We start from the raw sequence: 12455 nt of genomic DNA, 5'->3' as shown, positions 1-12455 counted from the left end.
TCAGCATCTGCCGAACCACACTCTGAGGAGTGGCTGTGATCAAATCAGACTTTGTCCTGGAGGCCATTTGAACTAAGCTTTAAAGAACGGCTGGGTAGAGACACAGAGGAGGGAGGACCTAAAAGTAATGAAAATACCAGATTCATTAGTTCTCGTTTTAACAGAGAAAAGAGTCAGAATTCAGGGCCCCTTTTCACTTAGTCAATGAGATTTTATTGAGCACCTATTACAGATCAGTAACTGTTTGAGGCACTGGTGCTGTAACGGTGCACAATTCAGACCAAAACCAGAAAGAAAACTCTGACATAACGGATCTGATGATCTAACCAGGAGGAAGAGACCACAAATGAGACAGGTCGGTTAAGTCTCTCTGGTGTCGTAGATGGTAGGAGGAACACAGTGGCGGTGGAATGTCAACTCCACCGAGAAAGTGGGGGTCTGGGCCGGGGGGATATCTGGGGGCTGAGCCTCCAGGCCGAGAGGCAGCCCAGGAAAAGGCCTGGCTGTGGAGCATGCCCGGCAGCTGTGGAGGAGTGAGGGATCTGGAAGCCGCGAGGAGGATGAACTGTAGGTCGGCAGGGGGGTCAAAGCGAGGAGGCCCGCTAGGTGGCCGAGGGTGGCCTGGCCCGGGACAGGCGGCCAGAGGGAGGGAGGTGGGAGGATCCTGGGTCTGGGCTAAGGTGGAGGCTGGGGAAGGAGGGGCCCGCATGCCTTCAGGAGGTGGGGTCACCGTTATCTGCGCAGGACTGTGGTGGAGTGGACTCGGAGCGGGGAGGAAATGAGGAGCTGGGTTTATATGTGTTCAGCTTTAAATGTGCATCAGACGTCCGAGGGGAGGTGAGTTGGCACTGGTTCGCCCCAGGGTTTCAGGGCAGAGGCCCGGCAGGAGGTGAGGGTGCAGGGCTCCCAGGACACCGGGTGCCGTCGGCCGTGAGGCTGCAGGAGCTCGTCAGGGGAGTGGGGTAGACAGAAGAGAGTCCAGACACAGGGCGTCCCAGCATCGCCGCCAGGGAAAGCAGGAGGGGACGAAGGAATGAAGAGCGGGAGGCGTGGCCAGGCAGGGAGAAAGCCAGAGCGTAACATCCGGAGGCCAACGAAGAAGGCATTTCGGGGACTCAGTTGTGTTCATGCTGCTGGCAGGTCAAGTAGGGGAGGCCTGGGAACTGCCATTGTGCTCAGCATCAGAGGTCTCCATGGACCGTGCCAGCCCCCATCTCCCAGCACCTTGCAGACTGACACATACGGTGATGAGTCCAACCAGGTCTTGCTGCGTGGAGCTTACCAGCTGGCAGGAAATGACTGATCATCTGAGTAACCCTCCTTAATATCTGTCATGACTCTATGTCAGACACCTGCAGCAGGCCAGTTGTACAAAAGAATGTGTTTGCTTTGGTCGTTCACTCTTGTAGACTTGCTTTTAAGGGCAAAAAGATCTAACAGCTATGCATCTAAGTGGTCTGAGAAATTGGTATTTCCTCTCCAAGTATCTTTATTCTCTTTTTCAGCTGGCTTTGGGCATAGTATTTTGGGTCATCTCAGGGGACAGAAAGGGGAAGTATTAAGGTCCGTGGTGATATTGTATGTTACCTGTGTGTCATTTTCTCTAAATTGGCTTTATCTTTCCCAGCTATCGATCCTGTGATGTCCCTTGTTTCCTTCTTGCTTTGGTCCCAGTTTTCATCTTTCCCCCTTCTAGTAAGGTCATGATAAAAGGAAGGGGTCTTGCAGAACCTCTACCTCTTTAAATTCCTGGTCCTTGCTACAGCATCATGTCTTGGTATTAGCAGCGTTTAAAAATGGTGTTTAGTATAACTATTTATATAACTGCCTATATTGATGTAACAGAATATGCGTTAAAGCTTTGTCACATTGCCAATGACATCCCAAACACAGATGAAATCCTGTTGCACATTCCTAGCCGGTTTACACTCTAATCAGAGTTGTAGTCATGTTATTTCAGAAAAGCCATAAGTTGTTAGTGTTTTTTGCTCATCCATCATCTCGTAGCCTGTGTGTGATTAAGTTACTCACCCACTCCCCGCCGTGCAGGCATCAGAAATGTTATATTTGATGCACCTTGGCTTATTAAGAGGTGCTCAGTGGTCCCAGGTCTGGTCATGTAACTTTCAAACGATGCAGCTATTGGTATTTGTAGGTGCATTCATTTTGGCAAACTTAGCATGTGATTTCTGTGCTGCTTATTGATTTTTCAGTTTGTCAAATATTCTTTCTCATTTATTTTTAGGGTTATCATCGACCCAATCATTATATTGCTACGCAAGGTAAGTTGGTTCCAGCTTTGATGTCTTCCTCTGGTTTGTTTGCCCGCTCTGTCATTTCACACCCAGCCCACCCCCGCCAGGAGCTCTGTTGCACAGTGCTGTAGCCCCGATGATTGCAGTGTTAGCCGTCAACACACGCGCCCTGGTCTCCCATCAGAGGTCCTGGTGAGGTAATCATTCGCTTAGAACTTCGTGTTGAGATCATTAGAAGAAATGTGTTCATCAGTTAATTATTGAATTAACTCTGTCTGCCTTTAGCAATTCATCTGACATTTGCAAAAATTGATATATAGATATTCGTTGAATAAATAGATACTGAATAAAGACCTGAGCTGGTCACTGCTGGGGATGCAAGCCGAATCCAGCAAGCACCTGTCTCACATTGGCGTGGGTCAGTGGGGAGGACATTTGCACATGCAGTATCACTTAAAACCTTGTGTGCAAGGTACAGATAACAGGTTAGGGAAACTCGGACAAGAAAGAGGTGGCTTTCGGGTGGGATGATTCAAAAACAGCCTTGTGGCAGAGGTGAGCTTGCGGGGAGAAAACATCTAATGGAGAGAGACATCACGAGCAAAGATCTAAAAGCAGAGAGTCAGTGCTCCTGGGTAGAAAGTTGGTGGCTCACTTTGGCTAAAGGAAACAGAAGGAAAGTCAGAGGAACGTGTTGGGGAAGTTCATGGCGTGGTTTTGTTCTTTTTTTAATGTATTTTATTCAAGTACATTTGTTTACAATGTTGTGTTAATTTCTGCTATTGAATCACAAAGTGATTGAATTGTACATATATATATACATGGTGTGGTTTTTGTACCCCACCAGCGATGGGGCGGGTCATCTGTAGAGGGTGAGGATCGTGGGAGATCTGAGGATTTCAGGAAGAGGCATTGTCAGGGATGAGTTGGTGAGTCAATACAAGGTGAACCAAAGAAGTGCTGGGAAGCAGAGAAGACTTGATAGGGTTGAAGAGTTAGGGATGAATAGAGAATACGTTCTCTCCCTTTTATTATTTTATCACCGTTTCTGGTAATGCATCATATCCCAGAAGCAGGAACAGGGAAATCAAAAGGATGCAACCTGCCAACATTTAGGGGTTGGCGGGGGGTTGCCCAAGAGCAAGTCAAAGGAGCAAGGGAATCAAGGATGACAAGAAATCATGGATGGAAAAGTCTCAGCGTGGAGGCAGGGAGGTCAGAGGTGTCCAGTGCGCCACGAGGAGAAGGAAGGCGCTAAAGGATTGAGGCCAAGTTCAGTGAATGAGTCACGAGGTAGAAGAGGCAGTCGTAGCCAGAGACCAGAATCCCAGCACTTAGAGCAGCAGCAGCTGGTAGAACTTCCTGCATCGGTGGAAATCTTCTCTGTCTGTGCCATCCAGTATGGTAGCCGCTAGTCATTCGTGGCCACTGTTACTCAAAATGTATGCACTGCGGGACTTCCCTGGTGGCGCAGTGGTTGAGAGTCCGCCTGCCGATGCAGGGGACACGGGTTCGTGCCCCGGTCCGGGAGGATCCCACGTGCCGCGGATACCCAAAAAAAAAAAAAAAAAAAAGAAAAAGTATGCACTGCGAATGAAGAACTGAATTTGAAGTTTTAATGTTGACTTAAAGAGCTACATTTGGCTTTTCCCCACTGGTGGTGTTGGGCACCAGAGCTCTGGGGTGGACAAATTCTAGGTGTAGCCGAAGTGGAGCCTTACCCTCAATCCCCACGGCCACAGCAAAAACCTGGTGGCACCACTCGTAGAGTCCACAGTCTTACGTACACCCGGGTCCAGTGTGTTTCCTTCCCTGGAATGACGTCGGTAAGGTCTCCTTCCAAGGTCGCCTTGTAGTCAGAAGAAACACTGCACAGACAGTGCCTGGTGTGAGCCTGGCACAAGGCAGGCCCTTGTTAGGAGGTGCTAAGGGCTTCAGAGAGCAAGTGCCCAGTTTGTCTCACATCTAGACAGAACGAGGACGTGTTTCCGGACCTCTGAGTCCAGCCCTGGGAGCTTCCAGACCGAACTAACCAATGCCTGTGGAGGAACCATCACCACTGCTTCACATGGGTCCGCAGGGCTTTCAGGATGCCCCCAAGTCAGGGTCACAGCAGCTCTGATTCAATACATCTGATGATTATGTGAAATTTGCAGTTTTTACAGATTTACATGAAAATTTCATTGAGAAATATACAAAACGCTCCAGAGTTCTTGATTAGCAGCCCACGTTTTCATAGAAAGTATAAGCAAAAAATTAAATCTGATTTAGATTTTCACAGTTTTCACTGTAGATTGACGTGACTGAATAGCCAGCAGAAGTAGAGATTGAAACCCCCAAAGCCCTACATGGGTCCCCTCCCCTCGTTCATTCTTTCTGCCCCTCTGTCCCTGAGGGAGGTCACGATACTTAATTGCTTAGCAGTCGTCCTTGGCAGCCTTCAACCTCTCAAGTATTCATGAGCAAATATACTTGTAGGCAGCTTAGAAATAGCAAATGTAATGTTTGTAGGAGACCACCACGGTGCCTTTAGCAGAGAAGGGTACCCCGCTGTTCACAGAGCGTGGCCCTTTCCTCAGTGCTGGGTGGGCTACAGATTGGACTTCACGACCAGGTAGTCCTTACATCGCTATTATTGGTGCAGCAGGAGGAGGAAGGAGTGAGCAGATTTTTAATCTAATATTCAGTCCAGACAGTACCTATCACGTTATGAGTAATACCTTCAGACCGTGACGTGCAGATTGATAAGTCAGAATGTCTTTTCTAGTGTGTGCCACAAGCGCAGTGTAACTGGTGGCCTCGGGTTGCCGGTAATAAAGATTTCTGCTCATCTGCAGTAATTGACCTGGGCAAGGTAAATAGAACATGCTCGTGGGTAGCTTTCATTAAAAAACCAAAAACCACAAACAAGCTGATTCTCAGAGTCCAGCAAAAAGGGTGATGAAGACTAACAGGCAGGTGCAGTTTTTGAATCCCTCCTTTGCTCTTTTTTTTTCGTCTCTATTTTGCACTGAGATGAGTCTTTAAAATCACTTCACAGCAGGAACCCCTGAAACTACATGAATGGTCCATTTTCCTGACAACTGGTTTTTTCCCCAAGAGTTGGAAATACATAGATTTCTAGCAAGTCCCTTCAATGCAGAGGGCATGTCATGAATTTATCCCTTCAGCCTCTCCCCCTCCCTCAACTTTATTGATTTTTTCCACCAGTAACTGACTTTGACCTTTGATGATCATGGTAATGTTACTGCAAATTGAAGGGACCGCATTCAAGCCAGATCGGTGGCTTTTTGAGTGTGTTCTTCCCGTCTCCCCACCCTTTAATTGTTTTCCATCTGGCAGCTAATATATTGATGATCCAGATCACATCTGCCTGGCCAGCCATCAATACAATTACAACACTCAGGACTTAACGACTTGGCGTGCCAGGGGTCAGAGGAGGGGAACTCACGTCTGTGGCTGCGTGTCCACACAAAGAGCCGGGGCAGAGCTGGGATTTCAAAAGCTGGTTCACGGAGAGAGGCAGTACACAGGCGGGTAGGGTCACCCAGAACGGATCATAATCCTCCAAGATGATTCGGGAGAATGCCTGCCAGCCACGTGGTGCGAGAACGAGAAGCGTTCTCTTCATTGTTGTTTACGTTTATTTTTCAAACTGACTTCAAGGGTCCTGCTTGAGAGAACTCAGGAAAGACAGTGTGAGGCAGTTGTGGAAGAAATGGCTGTAAGTCTGGGATGGACATGGCTGTCCAGCGCCCAATCCCTCTGCCTCACTTCCAAGCTCATCTGTGGGCTGGAGATGCACAGAAGCATGGGGAGATCCTACCCAGAGGATAGGAAATCCGGGGGGGCACATCGCAGTCACGGGGTAGGGCACCCGCGCTTGGCCGGGTTTCAGAGGAGCCGGACGGGGGGTAGAGGGGGAGGCAGGTCTTCATCCAGAGGATGGGCCGAGTGGGAGGACACCCAAGGTCCAGGAGGAGCACGGCCCCTGGCAGTGGGCAGGAGGGAGACCGCCTGAGGGGGAAGGGTCTTCATCCACGGCGTCTTGGGTCTTCTGGGTTGCTGCTTGAAATGGATCGTCTCTCAGGACAAATTCACACAGACACACAATTTTACACAGAAGTTCAGGCATTCTCCAACTTACTAAAATCCAGCCTGAAAGATCTATACCCCCTAGATTAAGACCCCTGAATTAGAGGGGTTAAGAACAAAGAACTGACAGGTAAAGTGAGGACACATTAAAAGGCTTTGAATAAGGAGCATTATTTAATGAAAGGCAGAAAGGCAGGGAGGGAAAAAGGAAGGATGTTTCTACGCCATGTGGTGGTGAAAACAGTGCTTTAAGAAGATTAGTTAGTGTGGAATTATCCTGGAGAGAAAAACCTGCAAACAAAGATAACAGGGAGTAACCACAAGAAAATTTGGGATAGAAATGAATGACTCAGACAACAGGAATGGCAGGGGGCAGTTGTAGTTTTTATTTTACTCAACAATCCAGGTTGCATACAACTAAAGTATGTTTTCTAATACTAAATATGTTCTAGTGTCAAAACTGTTGATTTTTAAGTGTGATTCCTTCTCATTTAAGAAAAAAATGATAGATACATTTTCTTTCTGTATTCGTACTTTGGGTTTATATAGTACTTTCCTTTCTGAAACTTGGCATTTTTCTTTGTCCACCATTCAGTAAATATTAAGTGCCTTTTATGTACTAGGCTTTGTGCTGTAACTAATTTAATGTATTTTCTGTCCTCTGACCATTTAAGATATTACTCGTCTCATTTCATAAATAGATTTGATGCCCATGGGGAGAACTAACACGTAGCTGAGTGCCTGTGCCTTGCATCAGGGCTCTGCAAGCATCTCTCTAGTGTCTGGTGGGGCAGGATAATGTACGATCCCCACCTTGCACTGCGTGCTGCCACTTCTGTGGACCTCATGAAGCTCACCCCGCAAAATCACGTGGTGAATCTTTTACAAAATGAGTCTAGGATCCAGCCTCTTCCTCCTAAGTTGTGACGCATCTCAAAAAGCAAATTTTCTATGATACATTCATATCTGAAAATACTTCTTAATTTAAATTGTCTTAAATGTCCTGAAATATGACACTGAGCGTTTGGAGTCGCCTTGTTCCCAGCTGGGCATCTGGGCATCTGTTTGGAAGACACCCTGGTCCATGGCTTAGCTGATCCAAGGAGTTAATGTTGATGGCAACAAAGAGACTCCGCATGGCAAGATCAAGGCCGAGCTCAGAACTCTAGCTGGGTGGCCAACCCTGTCGAATTAGCACAATTCAGAAAAAAAGACACGGTAAAGTGGGTGTCGGGGCACCTATACTCAAGGAGAGTAAATTATATGGATTTTAACAATCTAGAATTAAAAAGATGTTCATCTTTCCTGCCCAGAGACTCTGAACGCTCAGTGTCACATTTCAGGACTCCAAGTCACGCTGGCATAGACCCAGGAACTGGGAGAGACTTACTGTCCATTGGATAGAACTGCCCTCAGCCTGGCAAGGGTAGTCTGTGTCTCAGGCCAGCCAGAGAGGAAGATGCTTCAGCAGAAGGCCGCTTCATGGCCTGGCATCCGCAGAAGGGCCACAGGGTTCATCCACCAATCCACAAGCGCCTACTCAGGGCCTGGTAGAGGGTGGGCACGAAGCAGATGCCCAGTGGGACGGCAGGAGCGCGGGAGGGAGTGAAGGGATGAGCGGATGCGTGAATGGGGAGCTGCCACGTGCCCAGCACCAACCAGGCAGTAGAATACTCCATCCAAGCCAAACGGCACCTCCGCTGGCCTGACACAGTGTCTAATGACCTGGATGGATTTTTAGCTCCAGTATCTGTGACTGTGTCTGTTCTAAGTTAAGGGCTGGTCACCTCCTGTTCTCGTGAACACTTTTTCTTTCAACATGTCAGTAAATCAAGGCACTGTCTTTGGAGACTGTCCACTTTTGTCGAAGTCACTTTGCTTAGCTCCACGCTGATTCTGCTCATGCATATATGGCCCCCCAACCACACCTTAGATAGTCAGTCTTATTTGTCCATAATTATAAGCTGTTACTAATTTGGAAATGAGAAACCTAAAGCAAATTTCCTCCAGAGACTTTGAGCTAGGGGCAGACTCTTAGGTGAAAATAATAAAAATGTGGGGTGTGAAGGTTTACAGTGGAAATACCTCCTATCCTCCACTACTGCAAAACAGTTGGAACTTTGCTACAGTGACTCCATTCTGTTTGCTTTTCATTTGTGTTTCTTCTGCATTTCATCCACATACCCTGTGTGGCATGAACTTTGTTAATAAGGATTTTCAGAAAGATGAATATGGGTTAAATTTTCCCAGGCGTCTGAGCAGTAATTACCAGTACCTAGAAGCACACACTGCTTCCCTCAGCAAGTTGAGACTTGCCAGAGGGTCAATGCAAGCTCTACACACTCTGTAAAGAGCTTTTGTCTCCTGGGTTCTGACCTCCAGGTGGAGATGAGCACTTGAAATTATTTCTCAGTAGAATTGAAAGGAAAGATTTTTTTTAAATCAAAAGCTAAGCCCTCAGTAAACAACTTTTGTTTTTATTCCTCCAAGCACCAGCTCTGCGCACACCTCAAGTACAAATTCTCCATTAGCTGCTATTGTTCTTCCTGGCTAAGCTATTCCCACATTGTCAGTGGGTTGTAGGTTATGTTTGGATTCACTTATCATATCCTATTAGAGATTGATTTAAAAGTACTGCCCGGTAAACTGGAGTATGCTCTAGTTTCCAAACTTAAATAGGGAGGCTTTGAGGAAGTGTGATTTATACCTAGGGAAACAGTGACCTCTGAGGACACCCGGGGCCAAGGTCTCCATGCAGGGCCCACCTTCATCTTACTCTCCATCTGCAGGTTTCCAAGGGAAAATGAACAATTTCAGGAAAACAGCTTATCCACAAACTTCCTTTAAAACAATAGTTTTTCTTAACCAGATTAATTTCAAAAGTTACTGGCCAATTAGCCAAAAGGTCGGATCACAGACATGGCTCAGCCCTGTGCTCTTAATAAACTCGCTCATTAGAAGTGAGAACGTTTAAAGTCAGCTTGCGGTATTAAAAGATGAAACCAAAAATAGATCATGTTAGGTACCATCCTTCAGGGTTGTCATAGATGCTGTGGCGGAAACGTATCCCTCAAGGAACAGAACCTAAGTTGATACAGGATAATTTGAAGACAAATGCTGTCTCACAGGTACTGGGTCCTCAACTGCCTGGAAACAAATGCTTTTTAAATCTTTCAGAGTAATTTAGAAGTGTTCCTGATTTGAAGTAGAAAAATGATAGCATCTTTTAGAGATGGTAGAAACTTTAAAAAAACCTTTAAGTCCAACTCTCTTGTTTTGTAATTGAAACAGTTGAAACTTAAAGCACAAATAGATTTAAGTGACTCTCATCATGTCAGTTCAAATGAGTCACGATTGCAAAAGGATTTGCGAACTGTATGGGTGAACATTCATATTTGAATAGTGTGTACACCGTGTTCAACTTAGGAGGAACATCATGTGTTTCCAGCCTCCTAAGGGGCCTTGGTTAACAGTGAGGAAAACGTAGGAGGTCACATCTTTCTTCCAGGTTCTGTCCTGAAAGGACAGAGCTGTGACTCACCCCCCAGGTGCTTTCTCTGGGGCTGGCCTACCCCGGCCTTCACCCCTCTTTGTAAAGCCAAGCCGTTCCTTTCAGGCATAGTTCATCGAAAACTGAACCAGTATTTCTGTGCATATACCAAGTGCCTGCTAAGTACAGGGTTGGGAATAGAGCATGGCTCGGGAATTACACAGTGTGCCATGTATATAAGCAACCAGCTGTTACCAATCTTTGAGTTTACAGCAACATCAGATTTGGGCAGTATTTTAGCTGTTTCTCTCTCCCAGCCCTGAACCATTGAGCAGGTGGAGAAGTGAGGCCTGATTTTGCCCTAGAACCACACTCTTCCTGCGTCTCGGGACCAGGGTCCTTTATCGCCCATCGATAAGGTTTTGGACAAGTTTCTCAAGGCAGCAAACTTGAGGAAGTTTCTAGCCACTGCAAGTTCTTTTTCTCGCCTTCTCACTCAAAGGGATGCTTCTGGAGACTTCCCAGTGCCGTTGAAAACGAGATTGCCTGCACTCCGCCGTGCCTAGGGTGTCAGCTTACCTCTATTTTATTAATTTATCACATTCATTCTCTTTTTCTTAAATAAAAATGGATCCCACTTGTGTACTGAAAAAAAGCTTAATTAAAGAAGATAGTGAGTAATGCAAGCTTTTGTTTCTCTGGCAGTGGCCCCTGAAACATATGAAGGGAGGTTTTCCCCTTCTCGCTGTGCTTCTCCTTGACAGAAGGCAGGCAGATCCTTTGGGTCACCCAACCCCTCTGCTCTGAAGGCTGCCATTCTTTCTTTTCTCCTTGATGGCCTTCTCTCTGTGCCCCTCTTTAGAGCGTGAACAAGCACTCAGGATGAGTGCACGAGGGTTCTCTTTGGAGACAGGCCTGATGGATGCTCTGTGACTCCGCCAGCAAAAGGCTCTTGTAATGTGAACATTTGTCATGTTCCTCCCTCCCGAGGCTGCAAACGCTTTCTCGTCCGCCTCCTCGCAGCTCTTCGCGCGGTATCTCCATCAGGCCTGTCGCGGGGATCAGGGACCAGTGGGAATGCATCTCATCTCTGGATCTGAGATTGGGCCCTTGCCACACGCTGCCCACCACCCTGCCGTTGTCTTCTATACGCAAGTTCCTCTTTGGAGGCCTCGTCTTTGCCGCCACTCAATATGATTTATCTGCCTTTATCCTTCAGTTTCCATGTCAAGAATAATAGCAGCCTTTGCATTCCCATTCACAGGGGCACCACTGCAAGCTGGAAATGTTTATATAACTGCTAGGGTGGCGTGATTCTAGAGGAGGGCTGAGTATAGTCCAAAAGGAACAAAATCCAAGTAACGGTCCATTTAGGTAGATGGGGCTTCCAGAAATGCTTTGGAACATTCTAGTCCTACCAGGAGTCACCCTGTTATTGGTTCTGTTCACAGATATTCCTTTGCTTAGGCAACATGGTCACAATCAAATCTTTGAAACCTAAACATTTTATTTGGCCGTAAAATTGCTTCCATATACAAATATGTTTTATGTCAGTAACTAGGACAAGGCTTTTTCCCCTGCAAGAGGCAGTAGAGCAGAGTGGTTAGTTAGAGTGTAGACACTGAAGTTACACTGCTGAGGCTCAGATTCCAGCGCCACCAGCAACCTCTCAGTAAGCATTAGCTAAAATTCTTATCATTATTCCATTGATTCCAAAAACACGTCGGTCAAAGCACATAGGTAGTCAGGCTTTAACCCAAGTATAGCGTATGCTCATGTCATTTTCATAAAAGCTAATACATTCTACACCTGTTAGTGCTTCTTCCAGGATGTACCAAAGGGAACCACTTACATTTTCACCAGCATCGTGCGTCCGCCTACAAAAATTATCGTCACTGTTGTTGATTTTTAAACAAGCATGGGTTGCAAAGACAATAAGCTAACTCATCAACTGCAGAAAGCATATTTTCCTTCAGTTTTTGAAGTCTTGCAGACATTGACCATCTCTGATAGCAGCAAAGAACACCAGCGTGGAGTCCTGAAGGCCTCTCTGATGCATCCTTAGAGTCAGACTACATGTAAGTGAAAACAGCTTAATTCCAAAGACCAGACAAGTCCCTTCCCAAGAGGCTTCTTCCAAAGCAATTTCTGATATAACAATCACACAAGGATGCTTTAGAGAGGAGCTTTGGAAGGCCAAGAAACCACTGGAGGAGAAAATGGGGCTGAGCAATGATCTGGGAAAGAGAATAATGATGACAGAGGAGCAGAGGGAGACAAAGGGAAAGACGTGTGCTCTTGGCCTGTTTCTGCAGCCTGTCTGTGTTGGGTGGGGCTGGACTGTTTGTGTATCAGAAATTATTTTAAGGCTTCCATGGGTGATCTTGTAGACTTTTATTTCGAAATGATTCAAAATAAATTGATTCGGGCTTCCCTGGCGGCGCAGTGGTTGAGAGTCCGCCTGCCGATGCCGGGGACGCGGGTTTGTGCCCCGGTCTGGGAAGACCCCGCATGCCGCGGAGCGGCTGGGCCCGTGAGCCGTGGCCGCTGAGCCTGCGCATCCGGAGCCCGTGCTCCACAACGGGAGAGGCCACAACAGTGAGAGGCCCGCGTAC

The 12455-nt window shown here is 46.9% G+C and overlaps 1 protein-coding gene across 1 annotated transcript in view; it reads left to right on the top strand.

Moving 5' to 3' along the window:
- Positions 1-12455, top strand: part of PTPRM (protein tyrosine phosphatase receptor type M) — a 594672-nt gene that overhangs the window by 510158 nt on the left and 72059 nt on the right. Inside the window, 1 exon segment of the mRNA XM_007458456.1 lies at positions 2246-2282. Coding sequence (XP_007458518.1) covers positions 2246-2282 — 37 coding nt within the window.

Source organism: Lipotes vexillifer, unplaced genomic scaffold (genome assembly GCF_000442215.2).
Source record: "Lipotes vexillifer unplaced genomic scaffold, Lipotes_vexillifer_v1.1 scaffold447, whole genome shotgun sequence".
Classification (NCBI taxonomy): Eukaryota; Metazoa; Chordata; class Mammalia; order Artiodactyla; family Lipotidae; genus Lipotes; species Lipotes vexillifer.
This window is presented reverse-complemented; position numbering and strand designations above follow the sequence as displayed.